At 44.9% G+C, this 18,595-nt stretch overlaps 1 protein-coding gene across 3 annotated transcripts in view; it reads right to left on the bottom strand.

Annotated features, from left to right (window-relative positions):
- The window catches only part of bbs7 (Bardet-Biedl syndrome 7), a 73,884-nt gene that overhangs the window by 13,303 nt on the left and 41,986 nt on the right, over positions 1–18,595 (bottom strand). For 2 of the 3 annotated variants that reach the window (XM_086009826.1, XM_086009845.1), the window contains 5 exons: positions 14,746–14,938; positions 14,045–14,119; positions 4,694–4,759; positions 3,337–3,476; positions 1,161–1,325 (listed from right to left, as the gene is read on the bottom strand). In XM_086009826.1, the coding sequence (XP_085865952.1) occupies positions 1,161–1,325; positions 3,337–3,476; positions 4,694–4,759; positions 14,045–14,119; positions 14,746–14,938 (639 nt within the window). The remainder of the gene's footprint in view (positions 1–1,160; positions 1,326–3,336; positions 3,477–4,693; positions 4,760–14,044; positions 14,120–14,745; positions 14,939–18,595) is intronic. The other variant, XM_086009836.1, reaches the window with a different exon arrangement.

Here is an 18,595-nt window from a genome sequence, read left to right as displayed (position 1 = left end):
TCTTCAACTGTGGCAAAATACTGAGTGTGCCACTAACGTGCTGGAAAATCCAAAGGATGACACTTCTAACACTGCAGTTCCTTCTCAGTAGTATAGTGATTACGTGTTCAAGTTCTAGACTGGAGCTTGAACCCATAATATCAGAGGCTACCAACTGTTGCAAACTGACAGGCTTGGCAGAATATCAGGAAATGTTGCTAAAAGTCTCCAGATTGAAATCATTGCTCTCTGACCCTGAACATTATACTTTGTTTTTGCTGTTTAAATTATGCTGTGTAGATCTGGTTCTTCTTGCGTGGAACTTCTACTACAATTCCAAAAGCCTCTTGCTTGTCACAGGGATGTTGTGATTCGGTTATAAGAACGGGCACAGTGATATTGCCACTTTTGCATTGATCCAAAGTGGCTTTTAATGCACATTAATGCAAAAGTGCCAGTATAACTCAGGAGACTACAGGAAACTTTGGTTTATCCGGAGGTTGCATGTCCGGAAACCTCGATCTAATGGCAGAAATCAGCCGTCGTTTTGGTTAGGTTTTTTTTCTTCTCCTAGCATTTTTTTTTTTATAAAACAGTCAGGCTCTGGAAAGCATCTCTGTAGCTTAGCAACAGCTTCAGAGACGCTTCCGAGGTATGGGCCGAGTGTTTACAAGCTGTTGCTAAGCAACAGTGTTTGTTGTCAGATACGGAGATGAAAACCTCCGTATCCTTCAACATTAGCGCTGGTCTATCCGGAAGTTTTGATAGATCAGCAGCAGCTCGGTCCCGTTGGTGCCGGATATCGCGAAGTTTCCTGTATTAAGCACACTGAAGTCCTGAGGTATGAGACTTCTTCCAGCATGTTGTGCTACACTAGTTTGAGCTTGTACTCATTGCCATATAACTCCAGCCTAAGACAGTTCTAAACAATTCGTTTATTTTGTACAGGTGCGCTTCGATATCATAACACGCTGTCATTTTAGATTATGTAATTGATAATATCTTTCTGACTGTTTGAAGAGTTAAATATAGATCGTAATGGCAAACTAAGACTTATGTCACTGGCTAATAAAAGTTTAAAAGTTCAGCTTCTTTAAAATTATTAAAACATTCAATATCTAGATTATTAATCAATGAATAAATCAACAATGATATCCAGCCAGTATAGTCATTTCTCTTACTTGTAGGAACATTCCAATTGTGTATCCAGAAATGTGTTCTGAAAGTAAAATGTGACGTTGTCACCCACTGGAACTTTATCTGGTACTTCAGGCAGACAGAATACAACCCAGGAATGAATTTCTGCAAAGCTGAACTGTCCTGTTAGCGTCAGTGTATTCACTGGCCTGAGTTACAGAAAAGGAGGAAAAATGCAAAAATAACTACCATAGAGTGTTACATTGATATTCCCCCTCTAATTTTCTGCTACTGCCCTCTTTCTTCTGAAGATAGTGACATACGCTGGGGTACAATTCATCAAATGTTGTTTTCAAGTGTGAGGCTACACAGCGAATGTCAGCAGCCCACTCAATTGTGTAGGGGCAGCACAGTCACAACCGATGCTGTCCTTACCCAATCACCACACAAAATATGCATACTTTCAACAGCAGTCATTGCATAAAAAACCCTGGCCAATTTTTCCCTATCCAAACCTAAAGACACTGAGGCCAACTGTAGCAGCGATACTGCAGCTCCAGCTCAGATCAGCCAACAGCACCTTACAAAAGTCACTTTTACTGGCTACTTTTTATCAGTTGTATTTTTGGGGAATTTTTTCAGGTATGTTGGCACTTTATTCTGCCCTCCTCTGAATCCTGAAAGTTCATGTCAGAACACAATTCCATGGGCACCTGTATCATGCCCAAGTAGCCATTCTTCATGTGTGTAAGCAGACCTTGAACACGGAAGATACCAGAGCAAGGCTGATCCTGTTCTCATCTGATATCCAAACACACACACACACACATTCTGACGGGAGTCACTTAACAGTGATCAGAAGCAGGAATATATTTTTCTCCCTCCCTAGCCAATGGCACTGAAGCTAATTATAGCATTCCTAAGACCATTCTTGGTAAGATCAGCTAACTCAGCACTGACTGAGTATCAAACCCGAGACCCTCCTGATCTGAACAGCTCAATTGCACTATAGGCAGCATATATATAAGTGAGCCATTCAAGTTAAATGGACTGACTTTCTACTTACCAGTAACTGATGACAGGGCTCAGTCTTCCAATAAATCCTCCCTCTAGACCATTAAGCACCACTAGAATGTCATTAGCACTTTACTGTGGACCTCCAATACCATTTTAATATAAATGGAGCATACTTTGAGGCCTGTGTACTGTTAATCAGAAGCTATTCTACTCAGAAAACCACTTGCATGTTTTTAAACAGGAAAAAAAATATTTTTATAAGTACTTTTGTAGCCTGAGTGAAGCAAAAAACAATCAAAGTCACTGCAGCATTGCAATACCATGCAAATGCAAAAGAAAGACTATTATTTTTTCAAAACCTTTTATTTATGGTTTTTCTTTTCTTCAAAGAACAAAAGAACACTTGAAATGTATCTATGGAAACACAGGACTAGAAAACATCTAAAACTGTAGAAAGCACATCAAACCATCCAAAGTTGTCACGCACTGAAGGATCTCGGAACATAGGAACAGGCCCCTTGAGCCTGTTCCGTCATTCAATTAGATCATGGCTGATCTGTATCTTAACTCCATCTACTTGCCTTGGTTCAGTAATCCTCAATACCCTTGCCTAACAAAAATCTATCAATCTCAGTTTTGAAATTTTCAATTGACCTAGCCTCAACAGCTGTTTGGATGGGGGAGGGAAAGGGAAGAGAGTGTTCCAGATTTCCACTACCCTTTGTGTGAAGAAGTGCTTCCTGACATCATCCTCGAATGGCCTGATGCCCCCTTGTTCTGGACTCACCCATCAGAGGAAATAGTTTATCGCGCTCTACCCTGTCTATTCCTTTAATCATCTTAAACACCTCAATTAGATCACCCCTTAATCTTCTATACTCAAAGGAATACAAGCCTAGTCAATGCAACCTGTCCTAATAATTTAACCCTTTTAGTATCATTCTGGTGAATTTGCGTTGCACTCCCTCAAAGGCCTTCCTGAGGTGCGGTGCCCATCTGATACGGTGAAATACTACACTTCATAAAGCATACTGGAAACCCAATTTCTACTGTTACTTCAAAGGCTGCAATGAAAGCTGCAATAAAAATCCATGCAGCTGAGAAGATGCTGGCTCATGGAAGTAGTTTATCTCTCATAAAAGCTCAAAGCTTTTAATGCTGCTCGCACTCCAGTCACTTCTACTGAGCACTTTATCAACCTACCTGTTGTGATCAATAACATGTGTCCTTTGATGAAGCGAGAGCGGTTTGATCTGATACTGATGGACCTGGCAGGTTTTAGGTTGGAGACGTGGGGTAATGTAGGCTTGTAGTGTTCCGTGCTGTCCTTCAATGGAACGAATCTGTAGAAAGAAGAGGAAATTTACACTCTGGAAAGGCTCCAGCTGTGCCTTTGAAATCACAAAGTTAGAACTGCTACACAGTGGTATATCGAATTGATCCTCAAGTCTCCAATACTTTTTTTTAGGACTGGGGAGAAGAAATAGAAAATCTGATCTTGTCACGTTCAGTATAAACATGTCTCTTAACACAGGTGGCAGTCTTGGAGAAACAAGTATCCTGGTAAAAGTGTATTTTTTTTTCACAATTATACATAAATCTGAACCTGGTTACTCAAACCCTAAATGTTGTGCAACAAATCTAATTCAATATTCCAAGAAAGATTTCAATCTATTAAATGTGCCCCATTTCCATTTTTTGAGACTCTTTAAGGAGACTAAAAGGAGGACTTGCATTTATATAGCGCCTTTCACAACCTCAGAATGTCCTAAAGTGCTTTACAACCAAAGAAGTACTTTTGAAGTGTAGTCACTGTTGTAATGTAGGAAATGTGGTAGCCAGTTTGCATGCAGCGAGGCCCCACAAACAGTAATGAGTTCATGACCAGATAATTTGTTATAATGTCATTGGTTGAGGGATAAATATCGGCAAGGACAACGAGGCGAACTCTCCTGCTCTTCTTCAAATAATGTCATGGGATCTTTTACGTCCACCTGAGATGGCAGGTGTTTAACGTCTGACCTAAAACTAAATATTTTTCCAAAAATGGTATTCATAAGAGATGTAAAGTAAAAAGTTAAAAAGCTGAAACTCTGCAATAAAAAAACACTCTGGAAATACACAGAAGGCCTGTCAGCATTTGAAAGCGAGAAGGTGCATTAACATTACAGGAATAGACCCAGCCTAGATATTCCCACAAGTGTTATTTTAATGCTGGCTGTAACCCAAAATGGAAAGGGAAGGTAGATGAACCCCTCTTAAGTACCAAATACTAGTGCAAACAGAAGCTGTGAATGATTTAATAGCTTGGGAATGTCTAATAAAAGAATTGAATAAAGTGGAAAATGCTGGATGATATGCAAAGGTCATCGCCGTCAGGCTTATGAAAAGATGCAAGATATAGAAAAAGATGAGTGAAACAGATTCAAGATGAAAGGGAGCGTTTATTGATTGGTTAGATTTTCATAATACTTGATCAAAAATGGTGCAGTCATGAGCTTTAATTATGGAATCTTCTTTTCATTAGTCAGGGAAAACTATCTTTACCAATTCATAGTACCTTTAATTCCAACCTGGTAGTATTTGCTTGGCATCGATAAGTAGCCAGGAGAAAATTACCATTCTGCTGTGAAAAAACAAAATAAAAGCACAACTTGTGAAGGTTGTACAAACATATATATATATATATAAAAAAACAAGTACAGTCATGCAAATACCTGGCTATACTTTTAAACAACAGGACTGTAAAGTCAGTTTACAGGATTGTTAAACACACATGGTAAAGAAGAAAATAGGGAAGCAACAATAATTGAGAGCTGGTGCACAAACACCCACTGCCATGGAGTGGAATAACTCCCCACACCCTGCAACTCTGTGGCATGCAAGAAGTGGAGGCTGTGGGGGATGCTCAAGAGGCCATAATTGGAGGAGCGCAGATGTCTCGGAGGGTTGTAGGGCTGGAGGAGGTTACAGAGATAGGGAGGGGCGAGGCCATGGAGGGATTTGAAAACAAGGATGAGAATTTTAAAAATCAAGGTGTAACTTAACCGGGAGCCAATGTAGATCAGCGAGCACAGGGGTGATGGGTGAATGGGACTTGGTGCGAGTTAGGACACGGGCAGCAGAGTTTTGGATGAGCTCAAGTTTACGGAGGATAGAATGTGGGAGGTCGGCCAGGAGTGCGTTGCAATAGTCAAGTCTAGAGGTAACAAAGGCATGGATGAGGGCTTCAGAAGCGGATGAGCGGAGGCAGAGATGGAGTCGGGCGACATTATGGAGGCGGAAATAGGCGCTCTTAGTGATGGCGTGGATATGTGGTCAGAAGCTTATCTCGGTGTCAAAAATCGGACACCAAGGTTGTGAACAGTCTGGTTCAGCCTCAGACAGTTGCCAGGGAGAGGGATGGAGTCACTGGCTAGGGAACAGAGTTTGTGGCGGGGACTGAAGACAATGGCTTCGGTCTTCCCAATATATAGCTGGAGGAAATTTCTGCTCATCCAATATTGGATGTCAGACAAGCAGCCTTGCAATTTAGAGACAGTGGAGGGGTTGAGAGGTAGAGCTGGGTGTCAGTGTACATGTGGAAACTGACGCTGTGTTTTCGGATGATGTCGCCGAGGGACAGTATGCAGATGAGAAATAGGAGGCAGCCAAGGATAGATCCTTGGAGGACACCAGAGGTAATAGTGCAGGAGCGGGAAGAGAAACCATTGTCGGTGATTCTCCGGCTACGATTGGATAGATAAGGATGGAACCAGCTGAGGACAGTCCCACCCAGCTGGACAACAGTGGAGAGGCGTTGGAGGAGGATGGTGTGGTCAACCTCGTCAAAGGTTGCAAATAAGTCAAGAAGGGTGAAAAGGGTTAGTTTACCTTTGCCACAGTCACATAGGATGTCATTTGTGACTTTGATAAAAGTAGTTTTGGTACTGTGGCAGGGGCGGAAATCTGATTGGAGGGATTCAAACATGGAGTTCCAGGAAAGATGGGCACGGATTTGGGAGGCAACAGCACATTCAAGGACTTGAGAGGAAAGGGATGTTGGAGATGGGATGGCAGTTTGCAAGGACGGAGGGGTCAAAGGTTAATTTTTTTGAGGAGAGGGGTGATTGATGGCAGATTTGAAGGAGAGGTGTACAGTACCTAATGAGAGAACACCGTTAACAATATTAGCTAACATGGGAGCCAGGAAGGGTGCTCAGTAGTTTAGTGGGAATAGGGTCGCGGGAGCAGGAGGTGGGTCTCATGGACAAGATGAGCGCGGAGAGGGCATGAGGGAAGATTGGAGAGAAACTAGAGAAAGATGTGAGTTCAGGGCTGGGGCAGGAAGTTTTTGTCCGGTGCGCTAGGGGAAAGGAGGGAAGTTATGGCAGAGAAGTAGGAGCAGCTCCGCAGAAATTATGAGCCAAAGTACTTTAACTGTGGCCTAACCAATGTTTTGTATAAATCTATAATTACTTCTTCACCCATTTATATAATTTAAAATGTTACTGGCCTTTTTTATGGCTTTACCTGGAATTTGCACTTACAGGGAATTAGATATTTGAATCTCTCTCTGTTATCCATACAGTCGGTGTCTTCCCATCAAGCATATACTCCAATTACTTGTTTTTTCTCCAGAAATGAATACCCCACACTTATCCATATTAAACTGCATCTGCCAACTGTCTATCCATTCCACTTACCTATGTTTTCCTGAAGCCTTTCGCAGTACTTACTGTTTGCCAAATCCCTTACTTTTGTGTTGTCAGCAAATTTTTAGATTTTATCTCAAATTATGCGTCAATCAGTTTTCTTCCAACTGTAGTTAGACTGTCTATAGTTACATGCTTTATCCTTGTCTTCTTTCTTGAACTAAGGTGACTATTCGTCAGTCCAACAGCATAATTTGCATATTTAAAGATGATTGAGAAATTGTGGCCAGAGCCTTTATTGGTTTCCTCTTACTTCTTTCAACAGCCTAGGAAACATGCCATCAGGGCCCAGTGAATTATTTACCCTCGGCTCTCCAAATTTTAATCAGAATCAATTTCTTTTCCAGCTAGTTCTATCAATTGTTTCATACCCTGCTGTAGTAAACCCACATTCACACTTCTCGCACTGTTTGTGAAAACCATTGCAAAATATTTAACAGGGCTGAAAATCTGTGTCCCTTCTGGCAGAACAGTGGCAGAAGTGTCACAATTAGGCTAGGGCCCAGATAGGCTGAGTCCAACCCTTCACCGGCAATTAGGACAGCAGCACAAATGGCAATGTGGCTGAGGGATGGGACTCCCAAACCAGGAGTTTCCTCATCCCCAGCTTACCGAAAGAGTGTCAAGCCAAGTAAAAGCAGGTGTAGCGACCTGCCATCTGGTCAAAGTGGGGCGCATCTAGGGATCCAGGTCTGGATCGTGATCTGGACCCCCAAAAATGTTGCCCGGATTATTTACATTAGGTGATCTGCTCTGATCCCACGTACATTAGGTGCCAATATTGCCGCCATACCTTCATCCTCCACAATTAGACTTCCTCCTTCATCCCTGAGTCCTATCCTCTCTTTAGCTATTCTATTACATGCCTTTAAAAGTCTTCTGTATTATCTACTAGTCGTTTTTTAACTTTCTCTTTCAGCCCTTCTAATCTCCCTTTTCACCTAAACTGTCTATATTCCTCATGATTTTTTTCAATATTGTTAGCCCTATTTTTATAACATGCCTCGTATTAAGTTCCAGCTGAACTTTCTTTTTTTCCAGTCCAGCATCCTTATCTTCAATATCTTTTTCTACTCTAACATTGAACTTGACTACATTGTGTTCGCTATTTCCCAATTGTTCTCCTACTGTTATTATTAGTTATTTGCTCCACTACATATCCCAGAACTACAAGCAGCCAATGGATTTGTAAGTTTTCAGTTTCAGATATAATCACTTTAACTTCCATAATGACAGCAATTGATTAAAAGTGAACATTACTGGGGAGGGAAGAAAGAATGATTTAAACGTAAAGTACTCCATATATACCACTGTGGCAGAGCCATCAAGAGGCATTGAATAAACTGTAATAATTCCTTTAGACACCCAGTGGTGCAGTTGTGAACTGCACCTTTAAGCTGTGTGCAGCTTCTTGTATTTTCACGTGATGACGTCATGACGCCGATCACGTGACCTCCAGTTGGCACGGATAACGTGATGACGTCATGACGTCAGTTGGCAGTTGGAAATGGCAGTTGGAAAGAGCTTTCGGAGAAAGGCTGTGAGGAGACACAGACCTGCTGACCTCTGTTCCTGTAAGTTAAAAGTTAAAGTATTGAGTTCATTAAAGTTTGATTAATTCTTTTCACTGCGTTGGACTTCGTTTTTTGGATAGGAACTCCCGTTCCTACACCACCAATTAAGATCTCTCCTAACATGATAGGAGAAATGTGACTTTGGAATAATTGAACACATCCTTGCAGAGATGCAGCATTTTGGATCTGTCAGTCAAGTACACAAAGAAACACTCAGTAGACATCATCGGTGATCTCTGTAGAATCAGCACCAGTCAGCATCTTTCCTGGATGCTGAACCCGATCAGTCAGCAAATGATGATATTCACTACCAGCCACATAATGCTGTGTACTGAACCAAATTCATTACTGGATCAGTGTTGTGTCCGTCAGTAGTAAGACACAAGACTGCAGGAGAACGGTAAAACAGGTATTTACTCAACGTGGCTCACTCTGGAACTGAACTGTACAGATTACTACTCAGTGCTATATACAGGTGTGGTCACTGCCGGTACTACAGTATACATGAGCTATAAAAAGTAGTTCCCCCCTTAAAGGTATATACATTACAATTCCTCCCCTTTTAGATTAACAGTACCATAACACTCATTTAACAATTAAATATCAAACTAATTAGAATTAACACTTTTAACATACAACATTAGCTGAAAATAGTCCATTTATATATTCAGTCTTTGGGGAGGCTTCCTGATCCTTTCTGGATAGCGCCTTTCCCGAGTGTCTCGCTCTTGGTGCGGAGGCGATTCTGGCACCCTGTCGTCGGTTGGGTCATCAGCTTCCGATGCTACTGTTTCTGGGGTAGATGCGACCTGTACGTCGGGTTCCTCACCAGGTACGTATGGGCGAGGCATGGGGTTGACATGTTCCTGTGACTCTAGGATCTGGTCAGCATGGCGTCTCACGATGTTCTCCCCAACGTCCACTCTGTACATTAGTAGGCCCTGCCGTGTGCATATCGTTCCTGGCTGCCATTTTTCTGTTCGGTAGTCGCGGGCCAAGACTGGTTGCCCTACATTGAAGCTCCTTGTTGGCTTCTCATGGATGTGCTGGAATTGCTTACTCTCAACATCTCTTCGTACGTTTGGTCTGAGCAAATCCAGGCGAGATCTTAACCTTCGGTTAAAGAACATCATGGCCGGGGCCTGGTTGGTGACTGCATGTGTCGCATTCCGGTAGGTGAACAGGAAATTGTCCACCTTATGCTGCAGCGGAATGTTGTCATTGTACATAGCCTTTATTGCCTTCTTAAAGGTTTGTACGAACCTCTCAGCCAATCCATTTGTGGCTGGATGATACGGGGCGGATGTGTAATGCCTTACCCCATTCTTCTGCATAAACCTCCGGAACTCTTCGGACACAAACTGTGGTCCGTTATCGGAGCAAATCTGTTCTGGCAAGCCGTTCCTGGCAAAAATGGTCCGTAGGACTGCAATAGTTTTCTCCGTGGTGGTGATTTTGATGACCTCAGGCCATTTCGAGTGCGCATCCACGGCTATTAAAACATTGAGTCCATGAATGGACCAGCAAAATCAATATGCACCCGTTGCCATGGAGATGAGGGCCACTCCCATGGGTGTAGAGGGGCACGTGATGGTGCATTTTGGACTTTCTGGCATCCTGAGCAGCTCTTGGTCAGGTCCTCAATTTGTTTATCGATTCCCGGCCACCACACATAAGCCCTGGCAAGGCTTTTCATTTTTACCCGTCCCAGATGACCCTCATGAAGCTCATTGAGCACTCTGTCCCTTAACTTGGGTGGAGTTACAACTCGGGATCCACACATCAAGGTCCCCCGGCACACTGACAGTGGTTCTCTCCTTGTCGAGAATGCTGGCAACAGTGAGTCGCCATGTGCTGGCCATCCCTTCACCGTCAAATCATATACCCGAGACAGTGTCGGGTCATTTCGGGTCTCCTTTTCTATATGAGCGTTAGTTACCGGTAGGTATTCAACTATAGTCGAATGAAATATTTCGACAGGATCCACTGCTGGTGCTTCCTCCGCAGTAGGCAGTGGCAGGCGTGATAGCCCATCAGCATTTCCATGCGGTTTTGTGCCCTTATATTCAATCTCATAGTGGTGCGCCCCTAGAAAGAGTGACCATCTTTGTAGTCGTTGTGCAGTCATCACCGGAACGCCCTTCTTCGGATTAAAAATGGAGACAAGAGGCTGGTGGTCAGTCAGCAAGGTGAATTTCTGCCCGTGCAGATAGTGATTGAACTTTTTCACTCCCCACACTAGGCGGAGGGCCTCCCTGTCAATCTGGGCTTAGTTACGCTCGGCTGAGGTTAGTGATTGTGACGCAAAGGCTATTGGCCTCTCTGAGCTGTCCGAGAATTTGTGCGACAGCACCGCTCCAATGCCGTAGGGTGATGCATCACACGCCAACCGAATTGGTAGTGCTGGGTTGAAATGGGCCAATACCTCTTTCGATGTGATTAGTGTTTTGCTCTTCTGGAAAGCTCGTTTACATTCGTCACTCCACTTCCATGGCACCCCAGTTTGCAGTAGGGTGTTCAGTGGGTGTAGTATTGTAGACAAATTTGGCAAGAACTTATGGTAGTAGTTTACCAGCCCGAGGAACGACCTCAGTTGTAACACGTTTTCCGGTGCTGGAGCCTCGACTACTGCCTCAATCTTTTCTGGGGACTTATGTAACCGCTCTTTATCGATAACGTGGCCACAATACGAGATCTGTTTTTTTAAAAACTCGCATTTGGGGCGGTTAGCTCGGAGCCCATATTCCTTCAATCTAGTGAGCACCTGCTCCAGGTTGGCGAGGTGATCACTGTCATTTTCGCCCGTGACCAGGATGTCGTCCAAATAACACTGGGTCCCTGGGATCCCTTGCAGGACTTGTTCTATTGCCCTTTGCCAAATAGCCGGAGCTGATGCTACCCCGAATACCAGCCGGTTGTATTGGTAGAGACCTTTATGGGTGTTGATTGTGAGGTATTTTTTTGATGCTTCTTCTCCCTCCATTTGCAGATACGCCTGGGCCAGATCAATCTTAGTGAAGCGTTTCCCTCCAGATAGCGAAGCGAAAATATCTTCAATCCGCGGAAGTGGATATTGCACGGTGTGAAGGACTGGGTTCACTGTTACCTTAAAGTCCCCACAGATGCGAACCTTCCTTGGTTCCCCAGGCGTGCTGCTCAACGACTTGTTCATCACAGGGATGATGGGTGTAGCCCACTCGCTCCAGTCTACCTTGGACAGTACTCCTGAACGTTCCAAACTCTCCAGCTCTGCTTCGACGGCTGGGCAGATCGCATAAGGTACCGGTCTGGCTGTAAAAAAATTTTGGGCTCGAGTTTTCTTCGATTTTAATTGTTGCTGTCATGTCTTTTAGTGTTCCGAGTCCTTGCTGGAACACTTCTTGCGCGTCGGTTAGGATCTTTGACAGTCGCCCAGGTGTGACGTCGTCATCCTTTTTGGCAGCCACAGTCAGTGCTTGTATGGAATGCCAATCCAGCTGTATTTTCCGGATCCATTCACGTCCCAGTAATGGTGGTCCTCCATCTTGCAATACATACCGGTCTAGTTTTGGTATTTCCTTACCGTTATATATAACGGTCACCCTTATTTTTCCTTTGGGGTAGACTTTTTGCCCCGTGTACGTCTTCAAAATAATTTTTGTGTCTCTCAAGGGTATGTGTGAGAATAGCCGCTCGTAGTCCCGTCGGTTTTTGACTGTTAGGGCTGATCCTGTGTCCAATTCCATTTTTACCTGGACTCCTGCTATCTTGAGAGTGACCCAAATGATTCGGTGATCCTCAGTTTTGATCATATTATGCAGTTTCAGACAACTCAGCTCCCTGCTTTCGGAGTCGGTATCACTCTTTTGTTCGTCTGCACTATTCTCCGTCACCTTATGTACCTTCTTGTACTTTTCTTTTGGAGATTTCTTATTGCTGGTTTTCTTTCCCGACCTGCAGACTCGTGCTATGTGTCCTACTTTTCCACACTGTCTGCACACTTTGTCTTTGAACCAGCAATCATTGTGGTCGTGTGTTGTTCTGCCGCAGCGATAGCACTTCTCTGTTCTGTATGACATTTCGTTTGTGCCATATTTTTGCGGTCTCTGTTGTATCTCTGCAGCGCCCTATGCTGCTGCTTCATATGATACCGCAATGCTGAAAGCCTTGTCCAGTGTAAGGTCCTTTTCAGATAAAAGCCGTTTCTGGGTTCCTTCACTTTTGAAGCCCACACACAAACTTGTCTCTTAAGGTATCTGCCAGTCCCGTTCCAAACTGGCAGTGTTTCGATAGTTTGCGCAGTTCTGTTAAATATTCAGCATTGCTTTCATCCTTATGCTGGTTCCATTTGTGAAACTTGAATCTTTCTGCTTTCAGCAGCGGTGTGGGGTTTAAATGTTCCTGTAGTATCGTCACTATGTCTCCAAAACTCTTTTCCACTGGCTTTGCTGGGGTTACTAGATTTCGTAATAAGCCATACGTCTTTGCACCCATTAAATTTAACAATACCGGCGCGTTCTTGTCATCTGACACCTCATTTGCCTTGCAGTATACCTCTATTCGTTCGACATATGTAGTCCAATCTTCGACTTCATTTTCAAATGCGGTGATACTGCCACGCTTCGGCATTTTGGGTGTGGTTTAAAATGGCGTCTCCCACGCTTTTCTTCCTCCCCCGCTGCTGCCAACGCCACTCTCGGCGGTCCTCGTGGCAATGGCGGCACCCTGTAGGTTTCGCGCGCTTCTCCTGCGCTGCTGCCAACGCCGCTCCTCGTGGCAATGGCGGCGCCTCGTGGGTTTCTGCGCGTCTCTCTCCCTCTCCTCGACGCTGCTCGGCCCCTGAACACCGGCTGCGCCCTGTGCGCTCTGCCTCTCTCTCTCTCTCCCTCCTCCCCCTCCTCCCTCCCCCCCCCCGTCGACGCTGCTCGGCCCTTTGCTGTGCAGCTCGGTCGGGCTCTCGCCCGCCGCTGTCCGGGAAGGGTCTGCGCACTACCTGTTGCCAGCCCGTTTCGCTGGACCACCGCGACTGGAAAGCCAAGCCTGGCTCTCAACAGCCTCCCCCGCAATTCTCGAGTCTCTGCTGGATGACTGGGCGGTTGCCCGTGGTCGACGCCCGTGTCTCTGGCCTTGGCCTCCAATCTACTGGTCTGCAGGAACGAATCCCTGGGAGGTGATGCAGAGTTGCAGGTAGGATCGAATTTGTCTCGTCGCCAATGTTGTGTCCGTCAGTAGTAAGACACAAGACTGCAGGAGAACGGTATAACAGGTGTTTACTCAACGTGGCTCACACTGGAACTGAACTGTACAGATTACTACTCAGTGCTATATACAGGTGTGGTCACTGCCGGTACTACAGTATACATGAGCTGTAAAAAGTAGTTCCCCCCTTAAAAGGTATATACATTACAATCAGGAATTGGATTTTGGATCAAAAATGTGCAAACCACCACTCGGCTCCTTTTAAAAGTCCCAATTTTTGGCAGCAACTGCCACAACCACCGACACAAAATACAGGGTGAAATATATGGCATGTAGCCAAGGCCTAAAAATGACCCCATTTCAGAGTGAATAAGAAAACAAACTCTTCAAGTACTCTAATTTATTACCAACACAAATAATTTTTTTTAAATAATAACTTTTCAATAAATACAATTTACTTCTTACCTCTGTATCACACCCACTGAAGCTGACCACTGCTGAATTTTTGTCCACATCCAGTAGATCTATCGGGACATCACTCTGTGCAGAGACAAATCAATAGGGCAAAACTATCAAGCTCAGTGCCCAAAAATGAATTTTAGCTTTACATTTAAATGAATACAGAAGCAAAAATGTCCAGAGTTTTCTCTGCAACATGCAATTGTCCTAATGATTTTCACAGTTGCTCTTAAAAGAAAGACTTGCATTTATATAGCGCCTTTCACAACCTCAGGATGTCCCAAAGTGCTTTACAGCCAATGAAGAACTTTTGAAGTGTAGTCACTTTTGTAATGTAGGAAATGTGGCAGCCAGTTTGCGCACAGCAAGCTCCCACAAACAGTAATGCGATGATGATGACCAGATAATCTGTTTTTAGTGTTTTCAGTGATGGTGATTAAGGGATAAATATTGGCCAGAATACCAGGGATAACTCCCCTGCTCTTCTTCAAAATAGTGCTTTGGGATCTTTTACATCCACCTGAAAGAACAGACGGGGCCTCGGTTTAATGTCTCATCCGAAAGAGGCACCTCTGACAGTGCAGCACCTCCTCAGTACTGCACTGGAGTGTCAGCTAGATTATGTGCTCAAGTCTCTGGAGTGGGACATGAACCTCCAACCTTCTGATTCAGGAGGTGAAAGTGCTACCAACTGAGTCACGGCTTACCTGGAGTAGCACATTGTCAATAGCTGTCTGCACTTCCACGGTGAGACTGTAGCTTGCATCATCACGATTCAGAGTAAACTTATCATTCACACTAAACATAGGCACTGCTGAAACTGCGCCACTTGATTGCGCTGACTGCTGGTACTTCTCACGCTCTTGAAGCACCTTCATCTGTAACTGGTCCAACTCTACCCTAATGAAGAGAATCCTATAGTTAACTTCATGGTTCACGGCAAGGAAGAGGATATGAAAGTTACAACAGAATCTGTTATCTGAGCATCAGTTAGAAATGCCCCAGTTTACTAGCTACCATCTGTCTCTGAAAGTAAGCTGTACTTGAGAAGACAATGGCACAGAAGTCAAACAAAAGCCAGAAAGGCAGCTCGAGGCAAGAAGATCGCCCATATCACGAAGCACTGGAGCATGACTATTGTCTGGTGCCAGAACACAACAAGGAAGAACAAAATGCCACTGTGCAAAGTGTAGTCTCATTGAGTTTGAAGAGACCCCAGCTGTTATGCGAATAACCAACCATGCACATTTCAATGATGTAGAAAAAGAACCTCCAGAGCTCATTTAGTGACTTAGAATATCAACATAAAAATTAATAGTCAGAAAATTACCATTGTAAAGTAAAAAAAAAAAATCTATTACACAAATAAAAATCCCATTTTGCCTTGTTCCTGAAAGTATAAAATGCTTTAAACGAACCAGTGGATCAACGCATGCGCAGATGAAGTACAGAGGTCAGATGGCAAACTGGAACATTCCAAACAGTTCAGTGTGGCTAATGCCAGTTGTTTACATACTGCAAATTAATCTGAGCAGAGAAAGCTTAGACAAGATTTAATAAAGGTTTCCAAAATTATAAAGGGTTTTGATAGCACAAATAAGGAAAGACGGCAGCACGGTGGCATAGTGGTTAGCACTGTTGCCTCACAGCACCAGGGACCCGGGTTCGAATCCGGCCTCGGGCGACTGTCTGTGTGGAGTTTGCACATTCTCCCCGTGTTTGCGTGGGTTTCCTCCGGGTGCTCCGGTTTCCTCCCACAGTCCAAAGATGTGCGAGTTAGGTTGATTGACTATGATAAATTGACCCTTAGTGTTAGGGGGATTAAATACGTGGGGTTACGGGGATAGGGTGGGATATGTGTTGGTGTAGGGGTTACGGGGATTGGGTGGGATATGTGTCGGTGCAGGCTCGATGGGCTGAAATGGCCTCTATCTGCACTGTGGGGTTTCTGTGATTCTGGTTGGATACTCAGTGACAAGGGGCAATCAATTTAAAATTGTCACAAAGAAAGAGAAGTGAGGTTAGCAAAAGTTTATTTATACAAAAGGCTGTTGGAACATGGAATTCTTTGCCTCAGCCACTCCATGTGACAGAGACCACTGAATCTTTTAAGGAAAAACTGGATAAATGTTTGAAGCAGAGATCTATGGGATTTGGTTTGGATTATTATGGTAAAGTGCCAGCACAGATATTGATGGGCTGAATGGCCACCGACACTATTAAATTCTGTTGTTTTACTTGCACCGCACAAAGAATCAGAAGCCAAGAGAAATCAACAATACTGTACTGATACTTTAGAGTCAAAGACATTCCTCCAGTTCTGGATAACAGGTTCTATAGTACAAAAATTGTTTTACAACAATGTCATTTCAATCACTTTCCTAAATTCAAATTCAATTTCAATGATGAAAAATCATTATTATACAAACCAGGGTTCAACAGTGCGACAAGAAAGCCCCACACATTGGGGTCGATTTTAACTGAGCCGTGAGGCGGGCTTTGAGGCGTGCGGGGATTAAAATTGCTAAAACTGGCAGGCGGGACCCCGCCGCCTAGTTCCCAACCCCGAGCCATTTTAACCCAGGTGTGTCTGATGGTCCCGAATCAGTCTCGCCTCCAACAGGCGGGACTGGTCTTTAAGGCCCTTAATCAGCAATAATTGGCCTTTATAATGCCATTTTAACAGGCCCTTGCATTTTTAACCCTTTTCCCACATAAAACACGCCTGGTGGGGATCACGCCTGTGAAACCTGGCGGGAGCACTATTGGCTTGCTGACGATCAGCTGCAGGTCAACCATTAAAGAGGAGATTTGATCAGTCATCATTTGCAGGTGGCAGGACTTTGTTGTTTCAGGCCTGGGGCAACTTTTACCAGGCTTAACCACACCTGTGGAAGGTTGGAGCCTCACACACATCTCCAGTGTGAACTCCTGGGAAACCCCTCTCGCCACCCTCACTCAGCGCTTCCTCAGCAGAGGCATATGCCAGAAGCATGGGAGCCATTTTTCTCCTTCCCATCTTGGCATTAGAGGAGCTCGAGCACCAGGCGCGGCAACAGCAGAACCAGGAACAACAGCAGCACCAGCAACAGCAGCAGAAGCGACAGGCTGCTGCTCACCCACCTGAGGCAACACAGGCCAGAAGGGGCCAGCGCGTGGAAGCCCATCGGCGCAGGAGATACCCACCCAAACAGGGTCTACAGACACAGGGTCAGCTACCTCAACATAACTGAGCAGCAGTGCCAAAGGCGGCTCCGACTTTCGTGACAGGTAGTGACTGTTATCTGTGCAATGATACAGTAAGACCTGCTGCCCAGAGGACCATAGAAACATGGAAGATAGGAGTAGGAGTAGGCCATTCGGCCCCTCGAGCCTGCTCCACCATTCAATGCGATCGTGACTGATCAGCCAAGTTCAGTACCCGGTCCCTGCTTTCTCCCCATACCCCTTGATCCCTTTAGCCTTAAGAAATATATCCAACTCCTTCTTGAATATATTTAATGTATTGGCCTCTACTGCCTTCTGTGGTAGAGAATTCCACAGGTTCACCACTCTCTGGGTGAAGAAATTCCTCCTCATTTCTGTCCTTATCTTTAGACTGTGACCCCTGGTTCTGGACCAGGTGGACACTCCTTACCAGTGGCCATCAAAGTCACCACCGCACTCAACTTTTTTGCCTCAGGCTCATCCCAGGGATCATCAGCAGACATCAGCGGCATCTCCCAGTCGGCTGCACACACTTGCATCACGCAGGTAACCGATGCCCTCTCGCACAATTACTTCCATTTCACCAGGGATCACGCAAATGTGACGGTGCGAGCGGTTGGATTAGCTCATCTGGCAGACTTTCCAAGGGTGCAGGGCATCATTGACTGCACACGTGGCCCTTAGGGCACCCCATTGCAATCCAGGTATTTTTGTCAACCGCAAGGGCTTCCACTCCCTTAACGTTAAGCTGGAGTGTGACCACAAGGAGATTTTGCATGTTTGTGCCAAGTACCCTGGCAGTTGCCATGACTCCTTCATACTGCGCCAGTCTAGTGTGCCTCCGCTATTCAGGCCGCCAGACCAACTTCACGGATGGCTACTTGAAGACAGGGGCTATCCCCTGAGGACTTGGCTAATGACGCCCTTGAGGAGGCAAGCCAATGAAGCTGAGGAGCGCTACAACTCCAGCCACATTTCCACCAGATTCATAATCGAGCAAACCATCGGCTTGCTGAAGATGCGCTTCAGATGCCTGGATAGATCAGGTGGCGCCCTACAGTACTCAGCAGCCAGGGTCTCCAGAATCGTCGTGGGTTGCTGTGCACTCCACAACATGGCACAGCGTCGTGGCTTGCAGATTCCTGAGGACCAAGTGGCTCCTCACATAGATGAGGAGGAGGATGAGGACGACGACGAAAACGAGCATCCTGCAGAGGCCCATCAACCAGCGGCAGCATTACACGAGAACATTGCTGCCCGGGATGCAAGGAACACACTCATCCTGGCCAGATTTGCTTAGCCTAGTAAATCAAACTCTTTTGCCTCGCAGCTTCTTACCTAAGCATCAAC

This window comes from Somniosus microcephalus, chromosome 2, assembly GCF_052327205.1.
Source record: "Somniosus microcephalus isolate GS21.2 chromosome 2, FLI_Smic_1.0, whole genome shotgun sequence".
Taxonomy (NCBI): Eukaryota; Metazoa; Chordata; class Chondrichthyes; order Squaliformes; family Somniosidae; genus Somniosus; species Somniosus microcephalus.
Note: the sequence above shows the minus strand (reverse complement) of the source record. Positions and strands in the feature narration are given on the sequence as shown.